Here is a 20,027-nt window from a genome sequence, read left to right as displayed (position 1 = left end):
TACATATTTATCTACTCTCTGTAATGGTCATGTGATATTCTACTACCATACTGGAGAAATCACAATTAAACTGATCATGTCCCTGTTTTCTATACTGATTTATGTTATTAATAATTTTTGTTTTGGAAACTGTACTGAAATATCACTTTATACGATATTGCAAACTCTTATCTTACTATTAATTGCAAGAAATGAAATTCCTAGCCAACAAATGTGAACATTTCAACTTGTGAATGGTTTTGCCAAGTTGTTGTCTAGAACATCTTATCTAAAACTTTGGGCTGGAGAGATGACTCAGTGAATAAAAGCATTGGCTCTTCCAGAAGATGCCTGTTCCATTCTTAGCACCTACACGGTAGCTTACATCTATCTATAATTCCAGTTCCAGAGGATCCAAAAAGGATGCCCTTTTCTGGCCTCCACACAAAAGTGGGGCACCAGGCATGGATGTGGTTCACAGACATATGTACAGGCAAATAATAAAATAATTTTAGAATCTTATAATGGCTATTCCTGTCACAGTCTTGGATTCCAGGCATCTTTTATTCTTTCTTTTAAAAGATTTACTTTAGATTATGTGTCTCTATGTCTGTGTAGATATGTCTGTGGATATGTGCATGCAAGTGCAGGTCCTTGTAGAGGCAGAAGAGGCTATCAGATCACTCAGAGTTATAAGCAATTGTAAGCCACCCAGTGTAAGTGTTGGAAACTGAAATTGTGTCCTCTGTAAGAACAATAAACTCTTTACCACTGAACTATTTCTCTACTTCTTCCTATATTCTTATCTATGGTGTTTAGATCATTTAAAGACAACCTCGAGACAGCAGAGGCAAGGAATGAATACTTCATACTCTGGAAACCATGACTCATTCTGTTTTTCACACTTCATGTTCCTAGTTGATTCTAAAATTGTACTGTCTCATCTTCAGATTTGCAGGGTTGAAGGAGTGGATCTTCAGATTGACTGGCTTCCTCTGCAGCCTTCTGTCTTCTGGGCTTGGAATAATCCTTGCAAGGAGCAGATATTGGCGCCTCTGGGAATTTGACAATAAGGTTGTCCGGCTTGTGTACATTGGACTCTGGGAGGCTTATTACTATCAGGAATTTAACATCTCTGGGTCTGTGACTACAATTCTGATGCACAGCTCTGTCAACTCGACCTGGACCATTTCACCTGAATTTCAGTGTTCGCAGACCCTCATATTTCTGGAAACTTTAATAAACCCTGTTGTCCTGATCTTCATCTCAACAGCCATTGGGATCAGCTTTAGCAATGCCTCATTACCATACATTCAGATAGTTTGCTACAAATGCTCTGTCTTAATCCTGATCCTCAGTAGCCTTTGTACCGTTATTTCTGTGACCTGGAACCATGTAGTAGATCTCTATGGCAAAACCACCCTTGACTTTCCAGCAAACTTTCCAGTAAAGAAAGAAGCCCTGATTAAAAAATACAGCACTCCTGTGTTTCCCATAGGGCTCATGGCAACCACCCTGTCACTCCTGGGTGTCATTACTTTCCTCTTTCAGATAAAGTTATTGAAAAGTCAGAGTAACCTGAATGCCCAGCATGCTTCTAAACAGGCTGATCAAAAGGTCTGAAATGTGGGCTCCATGTAGTAGATCTCATGGATATTTGCAACATCTGTCAGGAGACCCCTCAAAGAAATGTCCTAGTTGCCCACAATACTTGTGCAATTTATTTCAAATAAAACATCAATTTGGTTCCTGAGTTTGTGTCTAAAGTGTATATGTTCCTCTGCCTGTCAAATGTGTTCCTTTGTTTAAATGTTTCACATCCTAAACTCTGCAGGCCATGGTCATGTCTTCAAATGCTGCCAACAGGCAATAGCAGGCTAGAGTGCAGTATAAATAAATGCATGTTGCCTAAATAAACACAGTGAGCCCCGCTTCTTTCACAGTGAAAGAAGGTTTGTAAGTGGGCACCTCAACACCAAAAAATGAACCACATTTCTATGTGGAGGTAGATACTTAAGTACTCATATCTCCAGAGGATAGAGATGTACATCTTAGCCTAGTGCCCATGGATGTCAGAAGCAGGTGTCAGGTCCTCTGAAACTGGAGTTACAGATGGTTGTGAGCCACCACATAAGTGCTGGGAACTGCGTCACAGTCCTATCTATGCAAGAGCAACAAATGCTCTTAGTTGTTGAGCCATCTTTTCAACCCAGTTTCTTTTTTGTTTGTTTAATTTTATTTTTATTTTTTGAGACAGGATCTCACTGAGTAGCCTTGGCTAGCCTGGAACTCACTATGCAGACCAGGCTGACCTCCAGTATATCTAGACCCACCTGCCTCTGACTCCTGAGTAATGAGATTAAAAGTATGCACCACCATGCCTGGTAGCCAGCCCAGTGTCTTAAAAAATTGTTCTTTGGTTTCCATAGTAGAGAGGTCTATGGGCTCACTAAGATTCAGGAAATCATATGGAGATAATTTTTCATATAGAGATAGGTTTGCTTTTCTTCTTAGGGCTATTCTGATCCTAATCAAATATATAGAGACAGTTGAAAGTGTTGGAATTTAAGGTGTATGCCACCATTCTCTGGCCTATTCTTTGGTCTTTTAAGCCAGTTTTTCTAAGTATTACCATAGGTAGGTAAAAATAAACAAGGATTTTGATAATCAATTCTCAAACATGTATCATCCTTAAATGCCTCTACAAACCTTGTTCAACTAACTCAGAACTTCTATAGCTTCACTTTGAACTTTCATGGTTTTGCCCTCTCCTTTTATCTTTTATTCTTAGGATAAAAATTTTGTGTTACCATAACAAATTCATCCTTATCTAAAATATTCTTTTTTCTTTTTAACCCTTTTCAACAAAAATATAACCACACACTGGAATCCTTCCCAACAGTTCTCTTTTCCCAACTTACTGTTGGTTTTTTTCTACACTTCCCTTAACAAGAATTGAGCCTAAATTGCATATATGGCTCATGGTGGCAAATAAAGATTACTTGTACACAGAGCTTATGCTACCAAGCAATTTTTTCTTTGTAAGTTTCTAGTAAAGCCCCTCTCTGCTTGGATTTTTATACACAGACACAGACACACACACACACACACACACACACACACACACACACACACAGAGAGAGAGAGAGAGAGAGAGAGAGAGAGAGAGAGAGAGAGAGCTTTTCCCCCTGTGGTATGGCGGTTTCAATGAGAAATGTTTCCCATACTCTGAGGTATTTGAGCACATGGTTCTCAGTTGATGGTGGTGTTTGTGGAGGTGATGCAACCTTGCTGGAGGAAGTTGATCGCTGGGAGCAGGTTTTGAGATTCTATAGCATCACCCTACATGCAGTTAGCTGTCTCCACTATAAGCCTGCTTGAACTTAATTGAAGATAATTGAAGGTATGAGTGTTCAGCTGCCTTCTCCTGCTGCCATGCCTGCCATTTGCTGTTATAAAAAATTCCTCTGAAACTGTGGGCCCAAATAGACTCTTCTTTCTATAAATTGTGTTGGTCAGGGTGTTTTCATCACAACAGAAAAGTAAGTAATGGATGTGATCTTAAAGAGCCTGAGGATCAGAGAACAGTTTACATTCCAGCATGAAATATCAAAGACCTTAAGAAATGTAAAGTCTTTTAAAAACAAGGGAAGAATGCCAACATTTTTACATGTGTATCCTCTAACTGAAGCGTTAGATGATAGAAGCTAAATTCCCTTCCTTGTTCTAGCTAGAATAGAGCAGCACAGCTTCAAAATTGGCTAGGAAAGTCGTTTCTTCCTCCTCCAGGCTTAACCTCAAATCTGTTGTTTAGGTTTCCAATAGTACCCAAAGTCCCCTAATTTTCATCAAAGGCTTGAAATGAATTACTTTTCCCCTCTTTCCCTCACCCCTCTTTCTGGGTACACTATCTCTTACAACTTATTTCTTACAACTGTAACATTTACTAACCATTTTAGGATTCCTTATCTGAATGAACCTTTCTCTTGTTTTAATTTCTTCTTGAAGCTAGTGTAGGGATTGGGAGGGGCTATCGAATCTACTTCCTCTTCCATCACATAAGTTTTCATGATCTGATGAAAACATCAGCTTCTGCTCACAGGTCTTTTTGTCCTTTGCTTCATTTTATGGAACATGAGGAGGTGGCAATCCCAGGAGGAAGGGATCCAGAACTTTTTATCTGGATTTCCCATGTCATTTTTTCTTTTTATTTATTTTTGTTTGTGTGTATGTATGAGTATATGTAATGTATGTGTGGAATTGGGGTGGGCAGAAGAGGGCTTCCCCCAATCTAGAAATCCTGAGTAACAAAGTGAAATATATAAATGAATACCAAGATTCATTCAGATAAAAATTTGATATGTCAAACTTTAATAATTTATGCTAATGCTAAAACCCCTCCCTGACTGAAGAAAATTAATTATGCTTTTGTTAAATAAAAGAGTTAACTCTTCTGTTGCCCTTACAATGTAACAGAGGAGGGCTAGAGAGATGTCTCAGCAGTAAACAGTGCTTTCTACTCTTCCAGAGGACTCAATTTGGGTTCCCACAACCTATATAAGCTGCCTATAACTCCATATTCTGCAACATATATTCAAGTTATCCCAAGCATCATTTTCCAGAATAATAGTAATTTAATGAAGTATTTATAGACACAGAGCAAATAAAACTCACAAATAACTTTTCAAATACATTGAAGCATCGAATAGGCAGGTTACAGCAACGCAGGGAAATGTCTACTAAAGGTTCAGATGCTATCTGATAATATCCATAGCTTTGTAGTTGGTGAGATATACTAATTTATTAAGTGAAGACAACCAAAAAGGCTTCATAAGATAGCCATGAGGCTGTTAGGTCATACAGAGAGATGGACAACAGATGTCTCATTGAAGGGGCTGCAGTTTGCCCAAGATGACATAATTAGGACATTCTAATCAGCCAATAAGCCTTGTAGATTAGTTAACATACATCTGATATTTTGTGGCCTCTTCAGTCCATAATCTTAAAAAAGCAGCTTTTGATTATGTGTTTTACTGTCTGACTCTAGATCTTCTACTGCTGCCCCATCACCAGGCCCACATTGCTCAAAATCTGGAGAATTGCTGCCTCCAGCATTTGTTCTGTTCTCAGTGATGAGTGATTATATCATGTCTGTAATAAAGCATGCTTTATGCTGCTTTACCTGAAGACTAAAACAAGCAGGCAAACAAACAAACAAATGGCATGGTGGCACTCACCTCTACCTTAGACCTCAGCTTCAAGGCAGGAGATTGCCACACGTTTGATTCCAGCTTGTTCAAGTCTGTCGCAAAACAAAATCTTGAAAAATGAATTTAAAACATGATACAGAACATTTATATATCAAGGAACTTTAATGCAAACCCCAAGCACATATTTCAAATGATTTAAAAAAAAACAATACGAACTAAAAAAAAAAAATCAATTACTGAATGTAGTATCTTATTTGATGTCAAATAAAAATATTTGTATCGACATACATGATCATTTCTCGGGCCTTTTGGCTAAGATCAAGTGTAGTGAAGACATACATGATAATGCAGGAACTTGAACTACAAAAAAAAGACCTTCTTTAAGGAACCTAGAAATAGACTTCACAATTCCCAACAAAGAACAAACAAAACAACAACAAAACTATGTAAAAACAGTACTTCTACTGGATATGTTGGGCACAACAGTACTCTCTCTATAGCCATGTCTTGGTGTTAATTATGATCCCTTTCTCTCTTGTTTTCTCTTTCCCAGAGGTGGATTACAGAGGCCTATGAGGAGTCATGTCAGGAGATCAGCAAGAGTCAATAAGGCTTCTGGGTCATGGCAGCCATGCTTGAAGCTGTCAGCCAATTGAGTTTCTCTACTGATAAGTTTATTGTGCCTTTAATGTTCTCTTTATAATGTACTATAGTGACCTTGAGAGTTTTTACATGCCTTAGATGAGACAAGATCTGCAGTCCATATCTGATAGGACTATTTTGGAATTTGAATGATTTTCCTTACTTCCAAATTACAGCATTGGCATGTAATGGTAGGAAGGCATATTTAGAATGTCAGTCTATGGTTACCTATGGTCTGTTTTCTGTTAACTCCAAGGCTTTAGTTGCAGTTATTAAGTTTGGCTATTTGACTGAAGGGGTCTAAGCTAGGCCCTTGCATATATGTTATGGTTGTGTAGTTTGGTATTCTTGTGGGACTCCTAACAGTTGAAGTGGGGGCTGTTTCTATTTTCCCTGCCTTTGGGATCCTTTTCCTCCTACTGGGTTGTCCCATTCCAGGCATATGGGGCAATGTGCCTAGTCTTGTTGCAACTTGATATGCCATGTTTGGTTCATATCATGGGAGGCCTGCCCTTTTCTGAAGAGAAACAGGAGAAACAGAGAAGGAGTGGATGGACAGGAGGCAGGGAATGACCGGGAGGGGAGGACAGAGGGAAAACTGCTTTTGGGGGTATGAGAGAAGAATAAATAATTCACTCACCTGCACGGGCTTGTAAACAATAAGCTAGCTATTTCATTTCTAAAGTACCAATTAAGCCAATGAAGATTTTGCTAGATAACAAAATAAATTATAGAGAATGTGGCCATAAGATACAATACATACAGGGCATTAAATAAATATAAACAGACCGTATTACTTAAAAAAATAAGTTCAGCTAATTGAACTGCAATGGCAAATGCTTTGCCCTCATGGTATCTTCGAGGGAGGCAATCCAGTGTCCCACTAACGTTGTTCTCATATTACAAACCCCTCCTCTGAGTAAGCCAAACATAACCAGGGTTTTCTAAGGGAAAGCCTTCAGGTTGGGTTTTGGAAAATTGGATATGGAAAGGACATTTAAATTGTCATAAGTAACCTGGCCTGAACTTTCAGGGAGAGCTAAAAAAAAATTCACGTACGTATTTATGAGAGACTCAAATGTAAACTCAAAAAGTTCCTTAGCAACCGTGTGGTGGTGGTGTAAGCCCTTAAGCCCAGCACTTGGGAGGCAGAGGCAGGAAGAACCAGTCTGGTCTGTAGAGTTCCAGGACAGCAAGGGCTACACAGGAAAACCCTTTTTTGAAACACACACACACACACACACACACACACAAATGGTTTCCTTAGCCAGTACTGTTTTGTGTCAATACCCAGAGGAAGGGGTCTGGTCCCAGGCCACAAGTTATATGGTTTTATGACTATGCCATGAGTTACTTATATGGGCCTAGGGACTGAGTCAGGTTCCCATAGTAATCCCTTGTTTTTGATGATATATGGTTAAAAATGTTCATCCCTCCCAGGTAACTCCAAGGCTTAAAACTTCAGGAAGACTTTTAAATTTTTTAATGCAAAATTTTTCTTCTGAGCTACCAAGTTGTGGAAGAGGGAAAGGGAGCATGTATTCTGAGCCATTCATTAACTTGTTATATAGAGGCTTAGCTCTGTCCCTATAAGCCTGAACACATAGTTAACAGCTCTCAGTTCATCCAAGAAATGCCTGTGTCTGTTTATGGGTCTGAGGAGGGGAAAGATGTGGGACAGCAGAAATACTATCTGTAGATAAGGCCTAATGTCACAAGGTCAAATGAAGCTCAGTTACTTTCCCCCTTTACTAAAAAGTAAAGAGTTTTTGCCTCTTTTTGGAGACATTATACTCCATTTTAAGGAGTTCCTAAATATTTTTAAATATCTTAAGGAGTTCCTAAATGTTATTTAGTTCTTGGACATAATAAAAACTAAATGTTGAATTAGAATTCCCTCCAAATGTTTCAGTTCCTTTAGATCTCAGGTCGGGGCTTAGCCAAAACTAGTGAGGCTACTTCAAAATTCTTGAGGTAAGGTAGTCCATGGAAGTTGTTGTGGTCACCTGCCAGTTGTGCCTCATTCAAAGGCAAATAAGAATGGAGGAATGGGAATATTGGTCCAAGGGAATGTAGACATCTAATCCTGTATAACACTGGGTTTCTGGGTTTCTTGTCCCAGAAGTATGAGAGATTAGATTCTATCAGGTATAATAATATGGTCTCATTCAATTCTTGTGTCCTATACTAATCTGTAAGAGCTGTTAGGTTTTGGAATAACCAATATGGGGGATCTTATAGGTGGAGTTGTAGCACATAAAGGGCTAATCTTGGAGAAATTTGTCATAAGTGGGCTTAAGTCTACTAACATCCTCAGGTTTACAGGTGTACTCTTTCTTGCATAGGAATTGGATAGGATCTTTTAGTTTCAGTTGGCTAGGATGAGCAGATACAGCTTGACCTGAAATTCTTGACTCCCATCCATCTAGATGGGCAGGAAATGCTTACATCTCTTTCAGTTTGGGCTTGTCTTCTAAAAGCCCATGCATGGGCAGCATCTTTTGAGTTGGGACCTGTGTAAAATATTAAGGCCTAGATAAAATGTTAAGGCCTAGGTAACAGTTACCTGGTTAGCCTCCATTATAAGGAAACTTTCTTGTATGTTTCTGCTGTTACTAAGAAACTTTCTAATGCCAAGATTGATTACATGTTCTGTTATGTTCTGTGCCCTGGGAAACCAATCATGATTGAAGTCAGTAGAACTGTTTTGTATTGTTGCCCACAATAAGCTTGGACCTGAACCAACCAGCCAACAGCACTTCCTGCTCCTGTATATGAGTTTATGGCATAAGCTGCCCCCAGGATGGACCCCAACATAATAGAGACACCTGCACCAATATGAGAAACTATTTGGAATAAGACTTCCATTTTGAGTAGTGGTCAAGTAAAGTTTAAGTTCCTAAGACCTCCCTGGGAACAAACACCTTACTTGGCAGAAAGAGATATGTACTTGTGTAACTGACATCCTAGTTGGCAAGTTAAGCCATGAATGTTAGATAAGCCCCATCCTGGTAGATAAGACATGAACGTTAGACAAGTCCTCTGCCATAGTTGGATACCCCAACTAATGGAAGCAGGATAAATGTATAACAAAGCCATGTTCCTAAGGAAATTCCCTATTCCTAAATCCTGATTGGCGGGATAACTTAAAAACCTTCTAGGATCTTAACACAATGTCATGGTTCAGTTCCTTAATCTGGACCATGGCCTTCGTTAACCAGTCCTGGGGTGTATACTCAATAAACTATTGCTGTCTGACTAAGATGGGTGTTCGTGTGATTTGTGAGGTGATTCCTGGATCCCAAGAATGACCAGAAACAAGAATCTCTTTGGTAAAACGCTCCCATCCGGATAAAAGGGTGGTTTGTACGAACAGAATAATTAAGATTATTCTTTGTTTCTAATGCATTTGATTGGCTCTTGCTGCCATCTTGTGGTGTGATGGAAGAATGTTTTGTGGATGTAAATATTAGAAATTATTATTTTTTATTTTTGAGATTATAATATATCATTTCTCCCTTTCCTTTCTTACCTCTCAACTCTCCCATATAACCCTCCTCTCTCTTTCAAATTCATGGCTTCTTTTTCTATTAATTGATATATATATATATATATATATATATATATATATATATATATACACATACATGTATACATTCCATAAGACCACAAGATGGCAGCAAGAGCCAATTAAATGTATTATGCATATGCATACATGTAAACATATACATATATATTCCTAAATACATAAATAGAACCTTCTCAGCCTACACAATGTTACTTGTATGTATAATTTCAGGGCTGACCATCTGGTACTGAATAAACAATTGGTGTGCTCTTCCCTAGGAAAGACTATTTCTTTCACTCTTATTATTTCTTAGTTGCCTGTAGTTCTTTATGTAGGGTTGAGGCCTTGTGGACTTTCTATATCCACTTTGACATGTCTATTGTTGTTGTCCTTCTTCAGTTGAGACTGGGCTCCACAACTCTTCACTTTGATTGTGGTTTTCTGTAATGATCTCTGTCTTAGTTGTTGTTCTATTGCTGTGAAGAGACAGCATGACTAACACAACTCTAATACAAGAAAGCATTTAATTGGGGTCTTGCCTGTCTCGAAAAACCAAAAAAAAAATAATAATAATAATAATTGGGGTCTTGCTTACAGCTTCAGAGGGTTGGTCCATTATCATCTTTGCAGGGAACAGATAGGGACAGTGTTGAAGAGGTAGGTGGGTGCCATCTCGATCCACAGGCAGCAGACACAGAGAGTCACACTGGATCTATTGTGATCTATTGTGAAATCTCAAACCCAACACCAAGGACACTCTTCCTCCAACAAGGCCAAACCTCCTAATCCTTCCAAACAGCTTACCAACTGGAGACTAAGCATTCAAATATGTAAGTCTATGGGAATAGACAGTCTCTGTCTGTTGCAAAGAACAGTTTCCTTGATGAGGCCATGAGGATTATATTTAACTGTGGGTATGAAGACAAATATTTAGAATATAGTTAGGAATTTTTCTAGTTAAGCAAAGTGGTGATTGTAGGTTCTCCTCCAAGATCCATAACTTCACTAACCCTGGGTAGTTATCTAGGATTCTAGCACCAGACATGATTTCTTCCTGTTGAGTGGTCCAATTAAGCTCTTAAGTCCAATTAAAGAGCTGTTGGTCACCACTAAGGTATGCATGCCACTACTGAACCCTTAGAGTTACCACATCAGGCTGCCCACTGTCGTTTACAGGTGTCATAGCTGAGTAAACTGTTGCTTTCTTCTCTTTTTTAGAAACTTGCATAGTACCTTCTCATACCATTAAAGCTAGGCCTCAAGGAGGAGCATTTTAGGTCCGTTCTAGCTCAAGGTCCTCTGGGTCCTATGTGTGAGGTGCATGATGTCTTCACCAGTAAGGACTCATCTTCCCCGTCAGGGGAGCAACGAAGAGCAGTAGCAATAGCCTTTAAGGTTTTGGAGTCTCTCAAACAATTCTGACTACCAATTCAAAAGAGGGATTATCATGTCTGCAGTTGGGGGTTTTTGTTATATGGTCTTTGGCTCTTGGAGGAAGCATTATACACAGACTTGGGTGTATTATAGGTTTTTTTTAAAAGGCAGATAGTTAACAGTATGATTCCTTTTAACTTTTCAGACATCCTTTCTGTTATTTTACATTCCTTTCTGCAATTGTAAAAGTCTTATTTGGGGATCTATGGGTTTTAACCAGATAACAATTCCAAAGTAAGTAACTCATTTTTTGCACTGGCTTTTTATTTGTTAGCATCTGGTATCTAGTAGGGACAGTGTTGCCCTGTTACAGGATAATTCCATTTTAACTGTGTGTGTGCGTGTGCATGTGTATGTGTGTGTGTGTGTGGGGGGTTAGGAAACTCTACAGTAATAGGTTTCAGTAGAACTTTCCCAGGTCCAACCCAATTTAACCCTTTCTGGTCCATTATTCCCTTTTAATCATTTATACCAATGTGTTCTATATATTCCCTTAAATTCCATCCTCCATAGCCTCCTGGTAATTTCCTGACCTCTATGGGTATTCCAAATAAAACACATGTATCTGAAGATTTAAAGTGAACATTTTTATTATTCATTCACCAATTGGTCAATTCCATTTCCTGGATATTTTAAATAGGGTAGCAATGAACATGGTTGAACAGATGTCTCTAGAGTAGGATATGGAGCCCTTTGGGTAAATATTCAAGAATAATATAGCTGGATCATTAGGCAGATCTACTTTTAGTCTTTTAAAGAACCTCCACACTGATTTCCATAGTGAGGTACCAATTAGCATCACCACCAGCAGTGAATAAGTGTTCCCCTAGCCCCGCATCCATAGCAGAATGCCTTTTTTAAAAAAGTGGTGTGATATGATATCTCAGAGTCATTTTAATTTGAATTTCCCTGTGGCTAAGAATTTTTATTTCTTTTGATTGAGTTAATTTTGTGAGTTCTTCATATAGTCTAGATACTAATCCACTGTCAGATAAAATAGCTAGTATAGATTTTTTCTTATTCTGTAGCCTGCCTCTTCATTCCAGTGATGGTATTTTTGATATATGGAAATATTTTAATTTTGTAAAGTCTATTTACTTATTGTTGGCTTCAATGCCTGAGCTATTTGGGTCCTATTCAGAAAGTCCTTTCCTGTACCAATTGATTCAGTTATTTTCTTATTTTCTCTACCAAATTCAGGGTATCAGGTCTTATGTTGAGGTCCTTGATCCATTTGGAGTAGAGTTTTATATAGGATGAGAGATAATGATCTACTTTAATTCTTCTATATGTAGTTACACAGTTTGACCACAACTATTTGTTAAAGAGTCCTCCTTTCTCCAATGTGCACTCTTGTTGGATTCTTTGTGGGAAATCTGGTGTTTGCAGGTGGGTTTATATTTCAGCCCTAAATTCTGCTCCATTGTTCAAGGATTTTGTTTTCTTCCAGTGTCATGTTATTTTTTTAAATCATTATAGCCCTGTAGCCTAACTTGAAATCTGGAAGGTGATACCTCCAGCAGTTTTTGTGGTGTTTTTTCGTTGATATTCAACAGGATTGTTTTCACTGTCTTTAGTATTTTCCTACAAAATTTAAAGATACTCTTTTTCAATTTCGTTGAAGAATTGTGCTGGCATTGATTTTGTAAATTGCTCTTGGTAGGATCACCGTATTTACAGTATTAATCCTACCAACTCATGAGCATAGTTCCATTTTCTGCATCTTCTTCAATTTCTTTTCTTCTGGGTTTTAAAGTCTTCACTGTACAAGTCTTTTGCATGCTTGGTTAGATTTCTTCTAAGATATTTTATTTATGTTTTGAGGCTATTATGAATGGGATTTTAAAAATCTTCCTTCTTGATGTGTTTATCATTTGTACACAGCAAGGCTTCTGATTTTCCTACCTTGAGTTTTCTGGTGGAATCTTTAATGTATGGAATGATATCATCTAAAAATAAAGATACCCTGATTAATTTTTATTATTTCATTCCTATTTGTATCCCCTTGATCTCCAGTTGTGCTAATGCTTTAGCTAAGACTTTAAGTACTATATTGAACAGCTATGGGCAGAATGGACATCCTAAGTTTCCTGATTTTGGTGGCAATGCTTTCTCCATTTAGGATGATGCTGGCTATGTGCTTGCTTCAAAAATTGCTTCCTTCATTAGGTTGAATGATGTCCTCTTTATCTCTATTCTCTCTTGGACTTTTATTATGGATCAATATTTGAGTTTGTAAAGGGCCTTTCATATAGCCAATGAAATATCATGTGATTTTTGTCTTTGGTATTTATGTGCACATTCCATTTATTGATTTATGTATGCTGAATTATCTCTGTATCTCTGGGGTAAAGCTGCTTTGATGCCTTGATTATGGTTGATAATCTTTTTAATATGTTCTTAAATTAATTTGTAAGTATTTTATTCTGAATTTTTGTGTTCAAGTTCATTAAACATATTGGCCTACATTTTTTTTTATCTTTTCCTGGTTTTACTATCAGAGTAATCCTGGCTTTGTGAAAGGAATTTGGAATTATTCATTCTTTTTCTGTTTTGTAAAATACTTTAGGGTTCTTAGTGTTAGTTCTTCTTAGAAGGTCTGATAAATTTCTGCTCTGAATCTATCTGGACCTGGGCTTTTTGTCAGCTGGGAATTTTTTATTTTTTAACTATTTCTATCTTACTGGATGTTAAGGATCTGTTTAAAATTTCATCTTCATTTAACTTTGTTAGGTTATATACATCCAGAATTTTATCCATTTTCTTTCAATTTTCCAGTCAGTAGAATTACTTTATTTACTTATTTTTTGTTTTGTTGAAACAGGGTCTGGCTGTTCTGGAACTCACAACATAGATCAGGCTGGTCTCAAACTCACAAAGATCCGCCTGCCTCTGCCTCTGCCTCCTCTGCCTCTTCCTCTCTGCCTCTTCCTCTCTGCCTCTCTGCCTCTCTGCCTCTGCCTCTCTGCCTCTCTCTCTGCCTCTCTCTCTGCCTCTCTGCCTCTCTGCCTCTCTGCCTCTCTGCCTCTCTGCCTCTTCTCTCTCTGCCTCCTCTCTCTCTGCCTCCTCTCTGCCTCTCTGCACCCTGCCCCTGCCCCTGCCCCTCTCTGCCTCTGCGCCTCTCTCTCTCTCTGCCTCTCTGCCCCTCTCTGCCCCTCTCTGCCCCTCTCTGCCCCTCTCTGCCCCTCTCTGCCCCTCTCTGTCCTCTCTCTCCCTCTCTGCCCCTCTCCCTCCCTCTCTGCCCCTCTCCCTCCCTCTCTGCCCCTCTCCCTCCCTCTCTGCCCCTCTCCCTCCCTCTCTGCCCCTCTCCCTCCCTCTCTGCCCCTCCCTCTCTCTCTGCCCCCCTCTCTCTCTGCCCCTCCCCCTCTGCCCCCTCTGCCCCCCTCTACCCACCTCTGCCCCTCTGCCCCTCTGCCCCTCTGCCCCTGACTCTGACTCCTCTGACTCTGACTGACCCTGACTCTGACTCTGACTCTGACTCTCTCTCTCTCTGCCTCTCTGCTTCTGCCTCTGCCTCTGCCTCTGCCTCTGTCTCCAGAATGCAAGGGACTGGAGCATAGACTTTTAAAATATGTCTTTATGATTCTCTGAATTTTCTGAGTAGTTGTTGCAATGACTCCCTTTTTCTGTCTAATTTTTATAAATCCTCTCTTTTAGTTAGTTTGACTAAAAGTTTGTCAGTCTCGTTAATCTTTTCAAAGAATCACATGTGTGTTTTATTGATTCTTTATACTTTTTTCTATTTAATTTTAGCCCTGAGATTTCTCAGATTTTCTTACAAAGGAATATAGTGATAAAATCTTTCCTCTTATGACTGCTTTTATTGTGCCCATAGATTTAGATAAGTTATGTTTTCATTTCATTTTTATTAAATTCTAGGAGTTTTAAATTTTCTTTCTTGATTTCTCTCTTGACTCAATTTCCATTCTATAGTGTGTTGTTCTGGTTTCCATAAGTTTATGTAGTCTCTATTCTTGCTGATATCACCTTTTATTCCATTGTGCCCTGGTAGAATGCAGGATATTTCAATTTTCCTAAATTTGTTGAGACTTGTATCCTAATTCATGGCTTATTTTGAAGAAATTTCCATGTGCTGCTGAGAAGAAAGTGGTTGTTCAATATTTGGGCTTTGTGTGCAAGCCTGTTTGACATAGGTATTTTTCCTTTCAGTCTTTCTGTTCTCTCCCTCTCTCTCTCCCTTTTTCTCCCTCTCCCTCTCTCTTCCTCCCTCCCTGCCTCCTCTCTCTCTCTTGGTTTTCTGAGACAGGGTTTGTCTATGTAGCCCTAGATGTCCTGGAACTTGCTTTGTAGACCAGGCTGGCCTCGAACTCACAGAGCTCTGCCTGCCTCTCCTTCCAGAATGCTAGGATTAAAGGCATGCTCCACCACACTGGGCTTGACATAGTTGTTTTCTTACTGATGGAGCAATTCTTCATGGATATAGATATTTAAAATAATTTGTTGCTTTTTTGTACTGGGTGTGCGTATTCTGTCTTCTTGTGTACTGATGGAAGAATGCATTATGGAAATTAAGCATTGAAATATTTTGATTGTACTATATGTGCTGGCTTTCTGATCCAATCACATGGAGAATTGCAAGAATACTATATAAACACTGAATAACTGTTTCTGCTGCATTTGTTGGGTTTCTCGTGCCATCTTGTGACCAAATGGAAAATGCCATATGAGCTTAGAATAATTAAAATTGTTTTTTTGTTTCTACAGCATTTGATGATTTTATGCCACTATTCTGTGGCTATATGGGAGAATATTCTATGACTATAGGTAAGTGATAAAATCCAAACATATTCTTTACGTATTTAAAGTTAGATAAGTTATATGTTGTGGGAAAGGCAGTTTGGTCTCTGGTTGAGCTAAGGTTTGAAACCCTGGAGACCTTGAAGGGACAGTAAGAGCTTTGCCTGCTCCTGGGCACCAGGCCCCTGTCACTAAACATAGCCCCCACCTCCCATAGATTTGTGCCCATGAGTCACATAAGGGCAGTGCCCCAAGCCCCTCCACATCTAAAGGATGTGACCAGGTAGGCTCAAGATAGATCTCCATTTTAATGAGGTACCTAAATGCCTGGAGGGTTTAGCCAATAAGCTCTTCTTTCCAGACATTCCTCGCTGCAAAAGTTATTTAACTTCAGGCCTGCCCTGAGAAGTGGGGTGTGGTTTAACTCATCCACTTTCCACCATGACAATAAATGCCTTAAAACCATGGGCCTTACCATTGCCCTTATGTGACTGATAGCCACAAATCTATGGGGGTGGGGGCCTGTAGATCACAGAGGCCTGGTGCTAAGGAACAGGGAAAATGCCTACCATCCCTTCAAGATCTCCGGGAATTCAAGCCAGAGCTCAACCAGGGACCAAGCTGCCTTTTCCCATAATATGTAATGTTTATTATTAACAATTAATGAACTTTCTGTATGTAAAACTTAAAGAATCCATTATAATAGAAAGAATACATGAAGATATATGGTAGCACATACCTGTAATCCAACCACTTGTGTGACAAAAGCAAAAAGATCATAAATTTGAGATCAGCCAACATAGCAAGTCCCTGTCTCAAGAAAATGAAAAGAGAAAAGGAAAAGAACAAGAGGGAGAGTGAGAGGGAGAGGGGGAGAAGGAAAGGGAGAGGGTAGACAGGGAGAGGGAGGAGAGGGAGGAGAGTGGGGAGAGGGAGAGGGAGAGGGAGAGAGAATACCATAATTTCATTGGGCCATTAACTCAAGATACTGAGTTTCTAAGTGGAGAGATATAGAAATTGGAGTGTAGTATTTCTCTCAGTAGAGAGTTTTATTTGAGTCTGAGCCTTGGAGGTGGTTTTGATATTTGATTCTTGCTTTATTTACCTATAATTAAGTTTCTTTATTTACATGAGTATTTACCATGTTCAAATACCATTGTTGCTGTAACAACTTCTATTCTGTCTCCTTTCTTCTGTTCATTTGTAAAAATGCTCATATATGATAAGCCAGGTAAAGTGATAGAAATATCTAGAGATATCAAAATATCTTTTTAAAAACTAAAGAAAAATAGAGGATATAGTGAAAGACAAAGTGTCATTTCAGTAAAAATTTCAAGAAAAAAGGTTTCTGCCTGATCTTCCAAGATGAATTGTTTTCTTAATGCTCTAATGTGTAGTTTTTAACTCTCTTTCTATCAGTTACTAAAGTCTCTAGCTTGCCTGCCCTGATAGTTTGTCTCTGATAAATTTCATGCCAGCTTTGTTCTGAGTCCATTTTTAATTTTTTGTCAACTATACTAAGAACCTGTGTTGCAACCGGCTCTGCTCTATCTGGCTTGAGACAAAAGACTTAACAATGCCTGAATAGTTACTATGTTGCGGCCTGCTCCACTTTGCCTGTCTTGGCCTTTCAAAGGCTGGGATTAAAGGCATACACCACCACTGCCTGGCTTCAAACTGCCGCTCCAGTCTTCGGGTCAGGGTCTAGAGAGAGAGAGAGAGAGAGTGGGGATAAGGAGAAAAGATGCAAGGAATGGAGACAAGACAGAGGTTCTGATCAAGTCTCTTTTATTGAAGGGAAATCTGGGGTATTTATACACGTTTGCCATGCCCCTTGCAGGCATGTGGATATAACGTAAGCCTTGGAGGCGTGGCTAACATGTGGATAGCTGCTTTCTAGCCGCTTTCTGCTAAAAGTCGGCTCCCAACAAACCTGAAAAGAAGATTGTGTGTCTTTTGACACCCTAGAAATGTTCTTTGAGGAACAAAGAGAAAGATAAAAATAAATTATTAAGGATCTATAATTAGACCAGCAGATCCTACATCTGAGAAAGAATACCAAAAAGAAACAAATGAGCAGACTAAACAGTACAAGGATGTCTTCAAAGTACTGAAAAGAAGTAATGGTCAGGATATAATCTGTATGTACTTAATGGTGTGTCTTAGTTAGACTTTCTATTGCTGTGAAGAAACACTATGAGCAAAAAGCAAGTTGAAGAGGAAACAGTTTATTTGCTACGTGTTGTTGTTCATCATTGAAGGAAGTCAGGACAGAAATTCAAACAGGGTAGGAATCTGGAGGCAGGAGCTTTTGCAGAGGCTATGGAGGGGTGCTGCTTACTAACTTGCTCTCCATGGCTTGCTCAGCCTGCTTTTTTACAGAACCCAGGATCACCAGCCCAGGGATTGCCACATTAGGCTGGGCCATTCCTCACTAATCACTAATTATGAAAATGACTTAAAACTGGATCTCATGGAGGCATGTTCTCAAATGAGATTCCCTCCTTTGAGATAACTCTAATTTATGTGTCAAGTTGACACAAGACTAGACAATACAAGTCACCCTTTGTCAACCTGACACACAAACACATCACTATAAAGCCACAACCTTTGTTTTCTTGTTCATCCCCAAGATCTCACATGACAAACATAAATAGCTTTAAACCTCCCAGTCTTAACAAATTCAAACACATTAAAATTTTAGTCTCTCTAAAAATTCCAACCTCTCAAAAAGTCAAAAATCTCTTCTTACAAGTTCAAAGTTTTCAGCTGTAGGATCCTGTAAAAATAAAAATTAAAGTAAATACCTTACTCAAGAAGGTAAAACTAGGGCACAGTCACCATCTGAATCAAGCAAAATCAAACTCTAACAGTATTAATAACTCAATGTCCAACATCTGGATTTGCTCATGAACTTCTGGGCTTCTCTAAGGAGCTTTAGTCACTTCTCCAGCTCTGCCTTCTACCGTACACACAGTTTGACTTACAGGCTCCAGCTGGCTTCACTACACTGCTTCTGCTGTTCTTGGTTGTCATTTCATGATACTGTCATTTCCAAAATGCTGGGGTCTTCTGCTGCAACTGGGTTACACTTTTACCAATAGTTTCTCATAGGCTCTATTCATGGTGCCAAGCCTCAACTTCTTTGTATGACCCCTTTAGTCCTGAGCCTTAACTGCCACTGAGGCTGTACCTTCACCAATAGTCTGTCCAGGTCTCTCACAGTGCCTAGCCTCAGATGTCCTCCATGACTCCTTCATGCTTTCAAAACTACTACCACCTGAATGATTTTTAGACTACCAACCTCAGCTGCCAGCACAAGGTACAACCTGGCCACTTCTGAAACACAGTGTATGTGTGTGCTGACCCTGAGTAAACACTTCTCAGGTTTCACCTTGATGTTGCTCTCCCCTCAATCACTGATAATGTCTTAGCTTCAGCTGACTAGCATCAATTGTCCCAGTAATGCAATGGTTTCACTTCAGTGATGCCAGCCTCTTGATCCCCAGCTGATCAGAATGACAGAATCTCAATTTACAGTAACAACTGGCCCTGATAGTCTTTAAACTTCCCTCTGAAACTTCACAAGGCAGGCCTCTATCTTCTGCACTGCTCTCAACATTATCTTCCAAGCTTCCACAAAACAGCTCACTGTCTCTTCCTGCTGCCTACAGATTAAGATGTAGAACTCTCACCTACTCTTCCAGCACCATGTCTACCTGCATGCTGCCATATTTCCTGCCATGATGATAATGAACTGAACCTCCAAACCTGTAAGCCAGCCCTGATTAAATGTTGTCTTTTATAAGAGTTGCCTAGGTCATGGTGTCTGTTTACATCAATGGAAACCTTAACTAAAACAGAACCTTTCTGATTAGTCACTTGACTCTTGATGATAGAGGCCACAAAAATTCAGATATTAGACTCTAGCCAGTATATATCTTATAATAAGTGGAGGTCATTAGGGACCTCAGGCTATGTAAGATACAGAACAAAACTTAAAATTGTATGCGGACTGTACAGGTAGGTATGTGGGAGATGTGCCAAATGATGAACAGAAGGATGATGAAACACAAAACAAACAAAAACTCCAGATGGGAGGCCTCATAGGCAGAAATGCCTATGATACCAGATTATCCAGGGAGACTTCACAGAAATGCCCAAGATAGGGATAGACTTCACAGAAATGCCCAAGATAGATCAGTTGTAACATTTATTGGTTTCTGTGGACCACATTATTTTTCTATTAGTGTGATAACATACCCAAAGCAACTTATATAAAAAGGAATTTATTTTTGCTTATGCTTCTAAGAGAATGAGTCCATTATGGCAGGGAAATATAGCAGCAAGCTACAGGCATAGTAATAGAAACAGGAAGCTGAGAGGTCACATCTTCAAATGTGAACATAGAGAGAGTGAACTGGAAGTAGGGTAAG

The 20,027-nt window shown here is 39.2% G+C and overlaps 1 protein-coding gene across 1 annotated transcript; it reads left to right on the top strand.

The window, feature by feature from the left end:
* The first annotated feature begins 599 nt into the window (after positions 1–599).
* Positions 600–1,659, top strand: LOC117694281 (uncharacterized). The gene is made up of 2 exons (XM_076918543.1): positions 600–695; positions 898–1,659. Exons 1-2 carry the CDS (start codon positions 600–602, stop codon positions 1,600–1,602), a joined length of 801 nt encoding a protein of 266 aa, XP_076774658.1. The 3' UTR covers positions 1,603–1,659.
* The last annotated feature ends 18,368 nt before the right edge of the window (positions 1,660–20,027 follow it).

Source organism: Arvicanthis niloticus, chromosome X (genome assembly GCF_011762505.2).
Source record: "Arvicanthis niloticus isolate mArvNil1 chromosome X, mArvNil1.pat.X, whole genome shotgun sequence".
Classification (NCBI taxonomy): Eukaryota; Metazoa; Chordata; class Mammalia; order Rodentia; family Muridae; genus Arvicanthis; species Arvicanthis niloticus.
This window is presented reverse-complemented; position numbering and strand designations above follow the sequence as displayed.